Consider the following 18,326-nt stretch of genomic DNA (forward strand, 5'->3'; position numbering starts at 1 on the left):
CCTTAAATTGATTTTTGAGAAGTTAGCATGAGTTCAAGAGGAAGTTAAAGTATAAACTTCTATTTTGAAAAGAGTTTAAGGGAACTAAAGGATTCCCAAATGTGACATTTTTATGTTGAAAAGAGGTTTTATAGTTTACAAGAAATTGAGTACATAGTAGTTACCTCTTGAAGAGACCGTATTGATAACTTATTTCAACCTAGAGAGATTATTTTTAATTAAGCATGTAATTATATATTTGTGGAGTAGTATTTGGTAGAGGTGTCAAATGGTGGGGGGGTGAAATTGGATATATTTAAATGAGTTGAAATAGAAATTAGGTTGGTCATGACACACCCAACTTACTTTGTGCTCAAATGGGCTAAAAAACGGGTTGGTCTTGACCTGTCCAATTTGACCCAATTAGTCTCAACAATTTTAACATAGTAATATTTAACTTTTATAATCATAATTCGAAATTGAGATCAAGATTTTTTTTTAAAAAGTAACAAGTGGAAATATAAATCCTAAAAGATGTTAAATAGATAATAATTCATACATTAAAGAAAGGAACATACCTTAGTAAAGAGTTTTAAAACGGGTTGAAATTGGAGATTGAGTTGGGACCAATCGAGGATTCTCTTAAAATTGGTTAGTCATGAATTGGTTGAGATTGAACTCAATTCAAATTATCTTGAGCCCAACACATAAAATTATGTACGGTTTGAGAGGGTTACCAATGTTTGGGTTCATTTTTTACGCCCCTAGTATTGGGCATCGATAGGGAGAAGAGTTTAGACAACTCATATTTCCCATGACCACACATAGCCAATATGGGAAAGGATCGTACCAATATAAGGGTGAATTTTCATTGCCTTTAAGAGGCCTATTAGATGGATCCATTAGTTGAGTATTTTCTATACCCCAAAAAGGTATGAGACATTTCTGACAGCGTTGGTGAGAAATTGTATATCATCATGAATCTCATAATAATGGTTTTTAGTAATGTACCATGAGCTTAAGGTATTATTGATTCTTTATACTTGAAGTTTGTGCCCATCTTAGGCATTTTTGTTATAAAATTAAATGTTGTTTCATCATTACAGGAAAATATTTTTCAAGCAGTAGACATGAAAAGAGCTGATATAGTAGGACGTTGGCAACCCACGAGCTTAACCACGAGTCGTCACTCTACAAATGAGTCATAAATGGGAACCGTGGGTCAGTGGTACAAGTAATTCTAACTAGGTGTGAAATAACGGAGGCAACCTACAACCTATGCCGTATAACTCGAGTGAATGATCATCGGTAGAACCTGTCATTTGATTGAGATATAGGAGTTTCAGTTCTTGAACCACGAATGTGCAGGACGAATCGTGATTGGACCTACTGACCGTACGTGGAAACCGTCGATGAGAAGGCCAGGAATATTTTCCATTTGCTGAAATACGTATGGAGTTGACCCAAGAACCATTGGCTGATCCAAGATCTGTTGTTGGCCACTGTCGGTTGAAACTGTCAAAACTAGAATTTTCCTTATTCAATTTCCTATTTTGTTTAGGACTTGTGTACTATAAATACAAATTGTAAGTCACGTTTTTAGGGGATAGACATTTTTGGATACTAATTTTTCTTAGCTTTTTGAGTTATTTTGGGGGGGAAATTAGCGATCTAATTCGTGAAGTTCATTTATGAAATTTGCTTTCGATTTCAATTCAAGACTTTGATGTTCGTCTATTGTAATCGTAAGTTCATAATTTATTCTATTAATCCTAATATGAATTATGAATCCTCAAGAATGCGTAGCTAAATCCACAACTAGGGTTAAGGGAACCATGAATAATTAACAAAGTATGAATAATGAATAAGTAATTTCTAGGATAGTGTATGCATGTATTGTTACACTTTTCGTTTAAAATGCTTTTTAGCAGTGCACAACGTTACAACATGATCATTCCTACTTGATAGACCAATAAGGTAATGAATGAGAAGGAATCAAAATAGAGATTTAGTTAAGTTTAGTTGCTAATAATAGCTTGGCCTTAATCATTTATGCTGTGATGTTTAATTCGAAGTTAAAGGTAAGAGTTAGTAAAGCACAAATCCATAGACGGGCCAAGTTGCGCGGTAAAATTCCCTACTTAGAGGACCAATCACGTAGGGATATCTAACTTATCAACCTTGTATGCTAGCACTAAGTAGAGTTACTATTATTAGGATTACTGCTTTAAGAGTTTGTGGGGAACATATATGCACTAGTTCTCATCTCATATTGATATTTCAAATTGAAAATCCTGTTTATTTGTTACTAAGTAATATTAATATAAAAACTGTTGTTTTATTTTTAAAAAACTCCTTTGTTACTTTTCTCGAAAATAATTTTCCTAATCGTAGATAATTGTAAGTTAGCCTAAATCTGAACCATGTTTTTCGTGGGATCGACTCTCACCTCAAAGTTTGGTTTTTTACTTGATAACAATCACTTACACTTCTTTCGGGAGATATAATTTGAGCTTGTCAAATTTTGCCGCCGCTGTTGGAGAATGTGGCTGTAATAATTTCGTTATTGAACTTTAGTAAAATATTTTCTGATTTTAGGTTTTTGTCTCCTTTTGTCTTGACTCTTATGTATGGAAAGTACACTAAGTCGAGGCAAACCCTTGACCACCTACGATCCTGAATTGAGAAGAACTTTTAGAAGAATGCAGATCTTGGGGTACGAAATAATCCAATTGGAGAGGGTGCAAGGAGATGGATCTGGTGTGAAACCTTCTGAAGTAGTGAATGTGCCGGTTCGTGGTCACGATGGTCATCTAGTTGAAAATGCAGAAAAGGTGCATAACCAGTAGGCACCGAGAGATCGTGATAACTACAGGGTTGATTGTCATTTGGTAGAGTCAACTGGTGCTATCGTTCACCCTCCACTGCCTCAGGAACATTCTTTTGTGTTGACTAGTAGCCTAATTATCCAAATGCTTACAACGAGAGGGTTGTTTTCTGGGTTACCTTCAGAATATTCATATACTCACATGACCAAATTGACCAGTGTCTGTATGAGTAGCGTGGAATGACCAAACTTTGACATGAACATAATAGGTTTTAGAGTATTCCCACTCTCACTAACAGGAGATGATGTTGTATAGTTTTCTGAGATTACATACTATTCAATATATACATGAGCAAATTACACAAGGTATTCATAGCGAGATACTTTTTGGGTGTCCAAGAAGTTGAATCTTAAGGATAAACTGAATAATTTCATGGGTCTGCCGAGAGAGTTGGTGAGTAGTTCTTGGGATAAGTTCACTGAATTTATGAGAAGTGTGTCTAACCACCACATGAATGATGAATCATTGAAGAGTACTTATACAGAGAATAGGATTACAAAGGAAAGGTTGTGCTATATATGATTGCTAGAGGATGTTATGACGAATGCATTTTCGAGGAGATTGCTAGAGGATCATTCTGACATCTTGCTTCCTATATTATGTTAGTATGCATCCTTTGTAAAATTTTCATTACCATCTTGTAATTGTAAGAATCCTTACTGATTTATTTATTTATATTCATTATTATTTCATTCATATTCTATTTCTTTTTTTTTGTTGAGAAATATGTAATTTGTCATTTAGATGAAAATTCCCTCTAACACAAAATTGCAAGTAAATTTTTGCTTTTATATTTTAAAGTTTTTGAGATTTCAAATATAACATTGTAATTGGTTATTATATTTTAGTGTTATTCATTTAACCTTTAGGATATAAATATAATTAGCACTTTGAATTTATAGGAGTAAATGATGAAAGAAAGTTTAGAATTTTTTTAAAATTTTAAGATATGTATATAAAAACAAAAGAATTCTCCTTGTTATTGGTTGATTATTTAATCTTTTTTTAAAAAATTATTTGGATGTATTTTAATTAATCGGCAAAAAGGTCTTGTAACACCCCATATCCAAAATATACCAAAAACTAGCTTTTCAGAAAAATATTTGTAGGTGCAAACAACGGGGCCTTTAAGTCTGTAGAATGACACACGGTCCATCCCGCACATCCTTCACTGGGGTAAGAAACCCCCAAAATCTCAGCCCAACAAAATTTGGTTAAGTCATGATCGACAGACGGACCTACGATTCGTAGGTCAGACTATGGTCTGTACTCCGTGATCGTCGATCTACACCCCTTTCACCCACTATCTAACAAGAGCCACGGATGACCAGCACAGTCCGTAGGTGGACCCACAGTCTATAGGTCTGACCTAAGTGCGAATTAGCAGACAGTTAAGGAGGAAATGTAGTTAGGTCAACTTCAAATAGTCATAACTCTTAGCACAAAATGAGTTAGGGGTCATATGACCTACGCACAGATAGATAATTGAATTATATTTCCATAGCCGCCGATCTTGCTAAAATCAAACCTCCGAGTAAAATGTTATGCCTGTTTTAGTAAAGGCACGTCAGAGAGACGTAAACGACGGACCGTCGATTGAACGATGGTCTGTTAATCTGCTCGTCGTTTGGTCTAGCAACAACTAACTCACGGGTATTTTGGTATTTTTCACTTCGTTTAATCCCTAAAATACCTCGTTTTGACCCTAAATTATCAAATTATGTCAGTTTAAGCCTAGAAACATAACAAGAACTTACCTAAGTAAAAATCATAAATCAAAAAGTTAGAAAACTAGAAGCTATAGAGGAGACAAATCTCAAGAATGCATCAAGTTTCCAGCAGTTCCAAACCCAATATTTAAGTGTTTTCCGTGAATTTCGTCACCAGATATGTGGAATTTCACTAGTGGGTTCCATTCACCCATTGGGTCCCAAGTTTTCAGTTAGTTCTTGATTCTCTTATCATGATTCCTAGAATTACAGCATAACTTCATAATTTAGTTAAAATACATATTTTCCAAATTAGACTTTCATGTTATTAATAAGATTACCGCATGAATTTCAAAACCCAAGCTTTGTATTTCTTTAATTGAATTACACCTGCTATGTTAGATATTTCAATTATGCAGTTACACATGCTTCAATTTTTAATGCATCATTATCAGATTAAATGTTGCATTCCCAATTCGTATGTTATGTTTTGAGCTATCTAGTAATTACAGAAATTCAGACTAATCAGTTAACTACATAAATCAACGGGAGTAGCATAATACCGAGTTGGACTAGGATTCATAAAACCTAATAGTCCAGGAACTACTAGCCAAGTAGGTTATAAGTCCCCTCTGTGGTCAATCTATCTAGTGATCACGCCAGCATGCCTTATACCTTTGGCATGGTATATTGGGTCCTCTCGACAGGGCGTATACATCGGACTCCATATTTAGCTCGTGTGGTTTTATTATTGGTTATTAGTAGCTCCCACGGTTCAGTCAGACTCTCTTACATTTACAATTTATCAGTATATTTATTATTTAGTTTCAACATGTTATAAATTGGTCATTGCAGTTAGTTAACTCCGAAATTTAGTATATCATGTTCAGATCACTATGCTTGCTTTTGTGCTTGTTTAGTTATGTTTTATTTCAGTTTTATTCTATCCTACATGCTCATTACCTTTCAAGTACGGACGCATACATGCGATACATATTCTCATAATGTAGGTTCAGGTTCTCAGCATATAGATCACGTATGGATCAATTTTACGATCTCCAGTTCATCAAATTCAGTGGTGAGTCCTCATTCTTCGAGAATAGCAGTCATGAGTTTCATTTAGTCTTTAGTCATTTAATTTTAGTTTTGCTAGATTTAGATAGGAATTGTCCCAATATTTCTAATCTAGTTTAGAGGCTTATTTCAAGCATAGTTAGATTCATCTTAGTATTGAGTTAATATTTCTTTTGTATGAAACTTATTGTTTTAAAATATCTAAGTTATAGCGTATGTGTATTCCCCATCTTTTCAGTTTAAATTATGATTTAGCTTCTGCATTTAGTTTATTATCTTTAGTATGCTCATGATCATGCCAAAAAGGTTAGCTTGGGATCACTTGTGGTCCTAATTTACGTGTCTGCGTCTTGGGGGTAACTCGAAGCATGAAAAAACTTTGTATTTAAGCACTAGGTTCAAGAATCCTAGGATGTGTAAAAAGCCGCACTAAGTAGAGTCCTCTTTATGAGTGTGAAGTGCACCACATCTTATGAGAGGGAGGCTATGAAGTGTTTTAGGAAAACTTCACTTTGTTGTTACTCTTATCGTGTGTAAGGTATGATCTTATTTCATTCTAACTTGATGTTCTACGTTTCAGATCATGCCTCCTCGTAAAACTAATGCTAGGAATTTGAACGATAGGAATGCAAACACAGTTCCCCAAGTCCCAGATCAAGAAGTCTCAAATGATGAGCTTAGGAATGCCATAAATATGTTGGCTCAGAGTATGACTAACCAGAACAATCACGTTCATGCTCATATGAATGAAAATGGTGGATCAGTAGCAGCAAGGGTCCATCACTTTGTTGGGATGAATCCGCCTGAGTTCTTAGGATCGCAAGCTAATGACGATCCTAAGAATTTCTTGGATGATATCAAGAAAATCTTAGAGGTAATGCAAGTCAGTGGGAATGATCAGGATGAGTTGGAATCATACCAATTGAAAGATGTTGCTTATATTTTGTAAACTCAGTGGAAGGAGAGTAAGGGTGCAAATGTGAGTCCTATCAGTTGGGATTGCTTTAGTGAGACTTTTCTCGATAGGTTTTTTCCAATAGAATTGAGAGAGGCAAAGGCTCAGGAATTCATGAACTTGAGGTAGGGTAACATGACAGTCCAAGAGAATGGGTTGAAGTTTAACCAACTCTCCAGGTATGCTCCTCACATGGTTGCTGACTCCAGGCCTCAGATGAAAAAGTTCTTGTATGGAGTGTCAGATTTGGTGAAAACTAAGTGCAAAAATGCTATGTTAGGGTAATAATCTTATGGAACAGGCTAAGAAGAGTAAGAAGGCTAGGACCGGGAACTATGACTATTCCAAGCAGAAATCGGGTGATGGAAATTGATTGCACAATCAACAAAAGTTTTCAACTCCAGCCCCTTCGTCAGCTAGTATTCCATCCTCCAAGAACAGGTATGACAAGAAGGGTAGAGCATCAGGCTCTAAGTCTCGAGGAAGTGTTTTAGACACCAAAAATTATCCCACTTTCCCTAAGTGTGGTAAGAACCATCCACGCGAGTGTCTCTCAGGAAAAGAATGATGTTTTGGGTACGGTCAGCCTGGTCACAGGTTGAGGAATTGTCTTTCTAGACAGGGTCAAGGAGGTTTTAATGGTAGAGCTTAATCTACGACATCAGCAACACTAGCAAGTCGTCCGACTCAGCAGAGTAACTCATCCGGTACATGTGGCGGTCAGCGCTAGAACATTTTGTATTCTCTTCAGGATCTCCAATATTATGAAAGTTCTTCTGATGTAGTTACCGGTACATTACGTGTCTTTGACCTTAATGTTTATGCATTGTTAGATCTAGGGGATACTCTTTCCTTTGTAACTCCTTACATAGCAGTCCAATTCAGTGTCAGTCCCGAAACTCTCTCTGAACCTTCTTAGTCCCTACTCCAGTCGGTGACCCAGATATAGCTAGACATTTATACAGAAATTGCCCTATCAAAGTTTCTCAAAAAGTCACCTTAGCAGATCTAGTAGAGCAAGAATAGTAGACTTCGATGTTATTCTAGGCATGGATTGGTTACACTCTTGCTATGCCTCAATCGATTGTAGAACTAGGATTTTTCTTTTTTCAGTTTCAAGATGAACAATTCTAAGAATGGAAGGGTAGTAGCTTAGCGCCTATGGGTCGATTTATTTCTTACCTTAAGGCCAGAAAGATGATATCTAAGGGTTATCTCTATCATTTAATCCAGGTTAAGGATTCTAGATCTGAAATCCCAACTCTTAATTTAGTTCAAGTAGTTTGTGAGTTTCCAAAACTGTTTCCAAAAGATCTTCCTACAGTCCCTCTCGAAAGGAAAATCGACTCAGGAGTTGATCTCCTTCCAGATACCTAGCCTATTTCTATTCCTCCTTACAGAATTTCTCCAGCAGATCTTAAGGAACTGAAAGAGCAGTTGAAAGATCCTCTAGATAAGGGCTTCATAATACCAAGTATCTCACCATGGGGTGCACCAGTGTTGTTCGTAAAGAAAAAAGAAAGTTCTATGAGAATGTGCATTGACTATAGACAGTTGAACAAGGTCACAATCAAGAATAGGTATCCCATCCCCAGGATTGATGACTTATTTGACAAACTTCAATGTGCTAGCCATTTCTCAAAAATAGACCTCTGATAGTTATCATTAGCTTAAAGTCTGAGATAGTGACATTTCGAAAACATCTTTCAGAACTCGGTATAGTCATTAAGAATTTGTAGTTATATCATTTGGACTAACTAATGCTTCTACAACTTTCATGGATTTGATTCACAGAGTGTTCAAACAATACTTGGACTTATTCGTTGTCGTCTTTATTGATGATATCCACATTTACTCTAGGAGTGAGGAAGAACATGCAAGTCATTTGAGAGTTGTTCTGAAGTCTCTCAAAGATCTCCAATTATTAGCTAAGTTTGGTAAATGTGAGTTCTGGTTGCAATCCGTTGCTTTTTTGGTCTTATTGTATCTAGCAAAGGGATTCGAGTGGATTCGCAGAAGATAGAAGCAGTGAAATAATGGCCCAGACTTACCTCTACTACCGAGATCAGAAGTTTCTTAGGTCTAGCGGGTTATTACAGAAGGTTCGTGGAAGGATTTTCATCCATAGAATCAACATTGACTAGGTTGACTCAGAAGATGATCAAGTTTCAATGGTTAGATAATTTGGAAAAAAGCTTTGCAGAATTAAAAACTAGATTGACTACAGCTCCTGTCTTTACTCTACCAGAGGGTTCAGATGGTTATGTGATCTATTGTGATGCATCTAGATGTGGCCTAGATTATGTGGTGATGCAGCGAGATAAGGTTATAGCGTATGCTTCTAGACAACTTAAGGTGCATGACAAGAACTATCCAACTCATGACCTCGAGTTTGCAGCAGTGGTGTTTGCACTCAAGATATGGAGACACTACTTGTATGGTGTTCATGTAGATGTGTTGACTTACCATAAGATCCTTCAGTATGTGTTCACCCAGAAAGAGTTGAATATTCACAAGAGGAGATGACTTGAGTTCCTTAAGGATTAAGATATGAGTGTGCATTATCATATCGGTAAGGCGAATGTAGTAGCAGATTCTCTTAGTAGATTATCTATGGGTAGTGTAGCCCATGTTGAGGAAGAAAGGAAGGAGTTAGTGAAGGATGTTCACAAGCTTGATCGCTTGGCATTTCGCCTTATGAGCATATCATATAGTGGTCTAACAGTTCAGAATGGGGCAGAATCTTCTTTGGTGGTAGAGGTTAAGGAAAAGCAAGACAGTGATCCAATCTTTCTTGAACATAAGGGTGCAGTCCACAATCATAGAGTGGAGGTTTTCTCGCAAGGGGGAGATGGTGTACTTCGCTACCAGGGTAGATTGTGTGTTCCTGATGTGGGCAAGTTGAGACAGTATATTCTTGCAGAAGCCCATAACTCCAGGTATTATTTTCATCAAGGTGACACTAAGATGTATCAGGATCTGCGAGAAGTCTATTGGTGGAATATCATGGAGAGGGATATAGAGAATTTTGTGACCAAGTGCCCTAATTGCCAGCAAGTCAACGTAGAATATAAGAAACCAGGAGGTATCGAGATCGATATTCCTACAAGGAAGTGGGAAGTTATCAATATGGATTCATCACAGGGTTATCGTGTATCACAGACATCATGACTCCATTTGGGTGATAGTTGATAGGATGATTATGTCTTCTCGCTTTTTGGCAGTCAAGGCTACATATTCGGCAAAGGACTATGCCAAGATTACACTAATGCGATTGTGAGGTTACATGGGGTTCCTTTGTATATCATTTAAGATAGAGGTCCTCAGTTTACCTCTCATTTCTAAAAGTTATTTCAGAAGGGTATTGGTACTCAAGTTAACCTTAGCACAAAATTTCATTTGCAGACGGAAGGACAGGCAGAGCGTACCATTCGGACCCTATAGGATATGTTGAGGGATTGTGTGATCAATTTCAAAGGTAGTTGGGATTGTAACCTTCCTCTTATTGAGTTTGCCTAAAACAATAGCTACCATTCCAGCATTCAAATGGCCCCTTATGAGGCTTTATATGGGCGTAGATGTACATCTCCTGTTGGTTGGTTTGAAGTAGGTGAAGCAGCCTTGATAGGTCAGGATTCGATGCTTGATGCTTTGGAGAAAGTGCAACTCATTAGAGATAGACTTAAGAAAGCCCTAAGTCATCAGAAATCTTACGCAGATATAAGGAGAAGGGAACTAGAGTTCCAAGTTGATGATTGGGTTTTTCTGAAAGTCTCACTTATGAAAGGGGTGATGATATTTTAAAAACAAAGGGAAGCTCAGTCCTAGATATGTAGGATCTTACAAGATCTTCAAAAGGGTTGACAATGTGGCATATGAATTAGAGTTGCCAGCAGCATTGGCAGCAATGCATCCGGTCTTCCACGTCTCACTCTTGAAGAAATGCATGGGTGATCCAGTCTCTATAGTGCCATTAGAGAGTATGGTGGTGAAAGATAATCATTACTATAAGGACGAACCAGTTGAGATTCTTGACCGTCAGGTTAGAAGGTTGAGAAATAAAGAACTAGCTTCAGTCAAGGTTTTGTGGAGGAGTCAGTCTGTAGCAGCCATGAAAGCGAAGTATCCTAACCTCTTTCCTTCCGATCCTACTCCTGCTTGAGGTAATAGTTACTGTTCTGTTTTCCAGTCATGCATGCGTAAATTCATTCTTGATATCATGTTCCCTCAGTTTGTACTTGAATTTTCAGCGTATTTGCATGTTCTCGGAATTCAATTCAGTCAGAGACCCAGTTAGTAGTGCTTAGTAGTAGGGTTTGTAGCTCTCTCCCTCTATTCCAACTAGTTTAGTCTTCATTCGAGGACGAATGTTTCCAAGGGGGAGATAATGTAACACCCCATATCCAAAACAGACCAAAAACCAGCTTTTCAGAAAAAAAATCTGCAGGTGCAACCAGCGGGGCCATCGATGGACCGCATACTTACCCATGATCCATCCTGCAAATCCGTCAATGGGGTGAGAAACCCCCAAAATCTCAGCCCAACAAAAGTTTGGTAAGTCATGATCGACAGACGGACCTACAGTTCATAGGTCAGACTACGGTCTGTAGTCTGTGACCGTCGATCTACACCCCATTCACCTACTCTCTGACAAGAGTCACGGATGACAAGTACAGTCCGTAGGTGGATCCACGGTCCGTACGTCTGACCTAGGTGGAAATTAGCAGGCAATTAAGGAGGAAATGTAGTTAGGTCAACTTCAAATAGTTAGAACTCTTAGCCCATACTGAATTAGGTTTCATATGACCTACCCACAGATAGATAATTGAATTATATTTCCATAGCCACCGACCTTGCTAAAATCAGACCCCGAGTAAAACATTATGCCCGTTTTAGTAAAGGAATGTGAGAGAGATGTAAAAAATGGACCAAACGACGAACCGTCGATTGAACGACAGACTGTCATTGCCGGTCGTCGTTTGGTCCGACAAAAACTAACTCAGGGGTCTTTTGTTTTTTTCCCACTTCGTTTAAACCCTAAGATACATCATTTTTATCCAAAATCATCATATTTTAGTTAGTTTAAGCCTAGAAACATAACAAGTACTTACAAAAGTCAAAATCATAGATCAAAAAGTTAGAAAATTAGAATCAAGAGAGGAGAAAAAGCTCAAGAAACTGAGTTCAAGAACGCAACATGTTTACAGCAGTTCCAACCCCGAAACCTAATTTTTTTTAAGTGAATTTCATCACTTGGTATGTGGGATTTCACTAGTGGGTTCCTTTCACCCATTGGATCCCCAGTTTTTAGTCAGTTCTTGATTCTCTTATAATTATTAAACCTAGAGTTCCTAGAATTACAGCATAACTTCATGATTTAGTTAAAGTATATGTTCCAAATCAGATTATCATGTTATTACTCAGATTATCGCATGAATTTCAGAACCTAGCTTTGTATTTCTTTAGATCTTGAATTACACCTGGTAGGTCAAATATATTTCAATTATGTAGTTATATATGTTTCACTTTGTAATGCATCATTATTGGATTAAATGTCTCATTCCCAGTTTGCATGTTTAGTTTTGAGCTATACAGTAATTACAGAAATTCAGATATAATCAGTTAACTACATAAATCAATGGAAGTAGCATAATACCTCTATGGGCAATTTGTTTAATGATCACACCAGCATGCCTTTATACCTTTGGCATGGTATATTGGGTCCTCCTGATGTGGCATATACATCGGACACCACATTTAGCTCATGTGGTTTTATTATAGGTTATTAATAGCTCCCATAGTTCAGTCAGACTCTCTTGCATTGACCATTTCTCAGTATATTCAGTATTCAGTTTTAGTATGTTATAAATTGGTCATTACAGTCAGTTAGCTCTGAAATTTAGTATATCACGTTCAGATCATTATACTTGCTTTTGTGCTTGTTCAGTTATGTTTTATTTCAGCTTTATTCTATCCTACATGCTCATTACCTTTCAAGTACTGATGCATACGTGCTCCACATCTTCTCGTGATGTAGGTTCAGGTTCTCAACATCCAGATCATGCATAGATCGATTTCCCGATCTCCAGTCAGCAGATTCAGTTATAAGTCATCATTCTCCAAGGACAACAATATGAGTTTCATTTCACTCTTTAGTCATTTAGTTTTAGTTTTTCTAGATTTAGTTGGGGCTTGTCCCAGTATTTCTAGTTCAGTTTAGAGGCTTATTTCACACATAGTTAGATTCAGCTTAGTATTGAGTTAATCTTTCCTTTGCATTAAACTCAATGTTTTCAAATATCTCAGTCATAGCATATGGGTATTCCCCAGATTTTAAGTTTAAATTGTGATTTAGCTTCCACATTTAGTTTATTATCTTTATTATTCTCACGATCATGTCACCAGGGTTAGCTTGGGAGCACTTGTGGTTCTAGGTTCCGTGTCCTCGTCTCGGGGTAAGCTCGGGGCGTGACATGTCTGATATACCCTCCAACTTTGTTATTTAGAATTGAGATACCCTGGTTATGAAAGTGAATCATATATACCCTTACCGTTAGGGTATAGATGTGTCACTTTCATAACGAGGGGTATATCAACTCTAAATGATGATAAAGGTGTTTGAGTTGGTTTTGATTGAAAAGCACCATAATTTTTTCACTCACAGTAAAAAATTTATACAACACTAGGAGATAGACTTGCAACACACGTGTTTCAAACTAGTATAACTTAAATACCACCACACTCTAGGTTAGGGGTGTACAAAATCGAATCGAAAATCAAACTAAACCACAAACCGAGTCAAACTTGAAAAAAATCCCGACTAGTTATTTGGTTTGACTTGTTTTGGTGTTTAAAAAAAACCCAACTATATTTGGGTTGGTTTGGTTTCAACTAAAAGAAAACAACCCGACACCAAATCAATCCGACATTATATATATAATTTTAAGTTTTTATTTTATACGTAGAAAAACTTACTTTGATATAATTTTTAAATATGTTTTATACTTTTTCATAGTTTATATATTTTAATATATTTATTTCATGTTCGGAAGTTAGAAATCTTAATAATTTAATAAAGATTATACTCCTTACATGTTGGTAATTATAATAAAGTTCAAATAAAAATCAAATTAATACCAATAAACAAAGAAAATCAATTCAACACTAAGAATGACAATAATATTGAATATTTGTTTTTAATTTTATATAGATTTAGACAATTAAAACACATGATGTAATTTTGCTTTCTTTTAATATTTAGTCATGTAAGAAATACTTAGTAAACTTATTTTGGCATGATCTAGTACTTTAAATTGTGATCAATATCATTATGACTTATTAATTTGCAATATTTGTTTTACACGATTTTTTATAGGATATTTTAGTGTTATTTATCATATCATATTTTTTATTATTTTCTTGAGAAAAAACGTAGATAGGTGCATTTTGGTAGGACTAAAGAAATATTTGAAGTAAAAGTAAATTATATGTTTGTATGAATACTTTATTGAAAAAATCTCGAAAATCCAGAAAAAAAAAACGAAGTTAAAAAATCAGAGTTTAATTGATTTTTTTTGGTTTATAAATTCAAAAATTCGACAAAAATACTTTGGTTGTATATTTGAAAAATTGAAATCAACCCGGTCATGTACACCCTACTCTAGGTTATGATTTGAAAGATTATATGAATCTTTAACCTTTCCTTTTCCCTCCAACTTTGAAAATTACTCTTTCAATGACTAAAAAGTGTCAAAGTTGTATTTCTTTTTGCTACTCATGATGTCTACATATGTTCTTTGTGATACGAGCAAAATGGTTGAGTCTTCAAACCAAATTTTGTTTGATTATAGGAAAAATATATATACAAATCAAATTATGGACCACTATTGACAACTTAACTTTGCATTTGTTTATTAGTCCCTTTTTCTTTTAAATATGATTTTTATTTAGTCGAAGGGAGAACTTTGGAATAACAACTATGTTGTTTTCATGTGATCTATAGGTCACCTTCATAGTGTGGATCCACAAATTCTTGAATTGTAATAGAGTGTCTACGTCATACCTTTTAAAGTGTGATCCTTTTTTAAATTTTGTTAAGCAAAATGACCATCATATAACGCTTTTATGTTTTTCTATTCAGTCAAAATATTATTTAGTTTGTGTATGTGTATTCTGATGAGCCATTGCAAGCGATAGAAATGTCAAAATTGATGCAAATCCAGTACTTCTAAGATATCATATGAACATTTTGGGAAACTACTTAATGAACACCAACATTTTTTTTGGGGTAGAAAAGGTGGATTTAATAGCTATAGTTAGCTACGATGAAAATATTTTTTTATTAAAAAAGAAAATCATGAAAAAAGTTGAGCATATTTTTCCATCAAAAAGAAAAAACAGCTTCCTTATGAATGTGAAAGTCTTTTTTCTTGTAATAATCTTAAACTTCTAATTTTATATTACTTGCCTAATAAGCTCTTGAATGTCATTATTATAATCGGCCTTGAGTATTCAAGATATTCGTTAATATACTATTCAATTGGCTAATATAATTTATTATCAGTTTCTATTTAGGTTGAAAATTGAAAAGAAAAATCTTTTTCTGATCACTAAATATCCGAAAATAATTTTCATAAAAAAAAAGATATTTCCAAAACAATATTAGTATGAATACTGATTTGGTGACATAAAACACACTATAAATTTTAAAATGATTGGCCTCGGAAAGTTCTTATCGGTGGTCAATATCATAGTAGCTTAGAATAAAGTGATATGTTGCCTTTTTCAAATAATACTTTTTTTTTAAAAAAAAAAAGTAGGTGGGGACGAAATTGAAAACATAAAATAAAAGTGAATAGAATGGAAGCTCAACTTTTTTTTACTAGTATTTAATTTAGGAAAAATGGTCTGATATACCCCTCAACTTTGTGATTTAGAGTTGATATACCCCTCGTTATAAAAGTGGCTCATATATACCCCTACTTGTAACAAATGGCTCACATATACCCTTTTCTTCTAATGGAAATGAAAAAAAAAATTAATCCAAATTTTTAATTTTTTTTCTAAAAAATATAATCCCATATGAGTAAATTTAATCCTCGTCAAACATATTTTTTTTACTTTTTTGTTTTAATGACTAATTTATAATTATTATTTGGAAAAAGGGTCTGATATACCCCTCAACTTTGTCATTTACAGCTGATATACCCCTTGTTATGAAAGTGGCTCATATATACCCTACTTGTAAACAAATGACTCACATATACCCTTTTCCTCTAACGGAAAAGAAAAAAATAATAATTTTAATCTAAATTTTTATTTTTTTCTATAAAATATAATCCCATCTGAGTAAATTTAATCCTCGTCAAACATTTTTTTTTTGACTTTTTTTTGTTCCAATGACTTTTTAATTATATTTTGATAATCAAATTTATTTATGTTTCACTAATATTCTTGTAAAACTTATTGTAGATAACCAATTTTTTTCTTCGAATACGAAATTAAATTACAATACACACAAAAAATAGTTTAATTTTTTATTCTTTAAATTAATGAATGAAAGAAAAAATAAAATAAGAATAATAAAATAAAATAATTATAATAAAAGAAGTCAAAAAGTAATTTATGTATGAAAAAAATTAAAATATACCTTGAACTTTGATAAAAGAATCATATATATCCCTAAATAATTTTTTAAAAAAAATTAGAAGTAATATATATAAATTTAAAACTAATTTTTTAATTTCCGATAAATGAAGGGTATATGTGAGCCATTTTATAATGGCAGCGGTATATGTGAGTCGTTTGTATAACGGTAAGGGCATATATGAGCCACTTTTATAACGAGGGGTATATCAGCTCCAAATGACAAAGTTGAGGGGTATATCAGACCCTTTTCCCTTTAATTTATTTTTTGTGAAGTGGATTTCATACATCTACATCACTATGGAGTATTAGATAAGATTTGTCTAAATTCTTATTTATCAAAAAAAATGTTAAATCATAAGAAATCTACGATATCACATGTAATTTGATATTTGATATTTTTGTTGAAATTTAATTGTTTTAAATTAATATTTACTTTATGAAGTTTTTACTTTGAGAAATAAGAATAAAGCATTTACTATTAAAAAAAATTTCGTACTTAAAATTTAAATTCAAAATCGTTGATTAAAAATGAATGAGACAACAAATCAATATCAAACAAGGAATAAGAGAGAGAGAGAGAGAGAGAGAGGGAGAGGGAGAGAGAGAGAGAGCTAATAGATCTACGGTACGACTTAGAAAGCGAAGAAGTGAAGTTTCATAACGTCCTATAGCCTCTCGCTCATAGACGTATCGTAACTTACTCCGATAAACAAGACTCTACTAGACGTGGTTTAAGACCATTCCCAAAATCTTATGCTCTGGTACAAAGTTTATCACGACCCGAGAGCACCCTTAGTCATAACACGACATATTTGACCCCCGAAGGGGTATTATACTAGCCCGTAGAATATCATGAACATTAAAGGATATGAAAATAGCAAAAAATTAAAAAAAAATTCTTTACAAGGGAAATCTTTTTATATATGAAGAACAGTCTTTGACACTATTTCTCAAATCATCTATAGCATGGAATTACAATTCTTTTATACAACTAAGGACACGACCCTCATAAAAGTCTAAAGACATAAAGTAAAGATATTAATGGATAAGATGGGTTTGTCCTTGAACTATGAGTACTTCCCAAGTCTTCATCTCCAAACTCCTTAGAAACCTATCTTCCAAGTATAGAACATCACCTCTCCAAATCCTACACTTAGTAGAAAATGTAGAAAGAAGGGGTTAGCACGAAAACATACCAAGTCTGAAATTGATAGAACTTTTTTTCTCTTTGATATATTTACGATAAGAAACTTGAGTAATAAGAATTAGTTCATTTTTTTGGTATGACACATGAAATTTAAAAAAAAATCACTCTAATTATAAATTGTTTACCACAAAAGAAGAGAACATAACAGTTCCTCTCATAAGAAACAATAATATGCTTCATTTTATTCTCTATTAAATAAAATAAAGACTTAATCTTCTTTTATCATTAGTTTTATTTTATATCATTAAAATTAAGATGATTTTCATAAGATTATTTTTAAAAAAATAGTGAGGAGAGAGCAATAACTAGAAAAATGAGTTAAGAATTTAATTTCAACGAATACATGAGTACTGTAATAAAACCACAACTTATTTATATAAAAAATTAAGACACAAAATATAATATATTGATTACTTAAAAGGAACTAAAAGTTTATAGTAAGACTAAATTTGAAAATATTTTAAATAATTAAAATATTAAGTCGGATAAGTATATAATTAAGGACTTATTTTAGACATACTGTGATAGTTGAGAACCATTCATGGCTTTTCTCATACATTGGGAGTTTGGTTCCTTATATATAGAGTTATAAAAATAGGCTAACCCAACTCAACCCAACCCTAACAGTCTTGAAAGTTAAATGGGTCTGGACACGCTGACCCTTTTAATTAAAGGTTCTACAAAATAGAAGTACAACCCAACTTTAAGTGGGCCACGGGTTGGGACGGATTGACCCTTCAGCAAAAAAACGAATAATATTAATCTCTTAGAAAGAATATCTAAGAGTATTGAATGTTGATGTCTATGAACACGACATCAATAATACAAATTTTTATTTATTAATGGCATACTTCGGTGAATACTTA

At 34.2% G+C, this 18,326-nt stretch overlaps 3 protein-coding genes across 3 annotated transcripts; all 3 read left to right on the forward strand.

The window, feature by feature from the left end:
* Positions 1 to 2,681: 2,681 nt before the first annotated feature.
* LOC138347943 (uncharacterized) lies at positions 2,682 to 9,131 on the forward strand. Its single transcript, XM_069296552.1, has 8 exons — positions 2,682 to 2,813; positions 6,231 to 6,524; positions 6,606 to 6,730; positions 6,785 to 6,886; positions 8,006 to 8,185; positions 8,400 to 8,481; positions 8,597 to 8,707; positions 8,856 to 9,131. The coding sequence occupies exons 1-8, from the start codon at positions 2,682 to 2,684 to the stop codon at positions 9,129 to 9,131; spliced, it is 1,302 nt and encodes a 433-aa protein (XP_069152653.1).
* Positions 9,132 to 9,155: 24 nt separating this feature from the next.
* LOC138347944 (uncharacterized) lies at positions 9,156 to 9,776 on the forward strand. The gene is made up of 2 exons (XM_069296553.1): positions 9,156 to 9,365; positions 9,477 to 9,776. The coding sequence occupies exons 1-2, from the start codon at positions 9,156 to 9,158 to the stop codon at positions 9,774 to 9,776; spliced, it is 510 nt and encodes a 169-aa protein (XP_069152654.1).
* Positions 9,777 to 10,151: 375 nt separating this feature from the next.
* Positions 10,152 to 10,767, forward strand: LOC138347945 (uncharacterized). The gene is made up of 2 exons (XM_069296554.1): positions 10,152 to 10,364; positions 10,453 to 10,767. The coding sequence occupies exons 1-2, from the start codon at positions 10,152 to 10,154 to the stop codon at positions 10,765 to 10,767; spliced, it is 528 nt and encodes a 175-aa protein (XP_069152655.1).
* The last annotated feature ends 7,559 nt before the right edge of the window (positions 10,768 to 18,326 follow it).

Source organism: Solanum lycopersicum, chromosome 4, assembly GCF_036512215.1.
Source record: "Solanum lycopersicum chromosome 4, SLM_r2.1".
NCBI lineage: Eukaryota > Viridiplantae > Streptophyta > Magnoliopsida > Solanales > Solanaceae > Solanum > Solanum lycopersicum.

Coding starts and splice junctions, on each gene's coding strand:
- LOC138347944 (XM_069296553.1), top strand. CDS start 9,156: ATGAGTGTGCATTATCATATCGGTAAGGCGAATGTAGTAGCAGATTCT. Junction 9,366..9,476: donor AATCTTCTTTGGTGGTAGAG/GTTAAGGAAAAG, acceptor CTTCGCTACCAG/GGTAGATTGTGTGTTCCTGA.
- LOC138347943 (XM_069296552.1), top strand. CDS start 2,682: ATGCAGATCTTGGGGTACGAAATAATCCAATTGGAGAGGGTGCAAGGA. Junction 2,814..6,230: donor TAGTTGAAAATGCAGAAAAG/GTGCATAACCAG, acceptor TCTACGTTTCAG/ATCATGCCTCCTCGTAAAAC. Junction 6,731..6,784: donor CAGGAATTCATGAACTTGAG/GTAGGGTAACAT, acceptor CCAACTCTCCAG/GTATGCTCCTCACATGGTTG.
- LOC138347945 (XM_069296554.1), top strand. CDS start 10,152: ATGGCCCCTTATGAGGCTTTATATGGGCGTAGATGTACATCTCCTGTT. Junction 10,365..10,452: donor AGTTCCAAGTTGATGATTGG/GTTTTTCTGAAA, acceptor GGATCTTACAAG/ATCTTCAAAAGGGTTGACAA.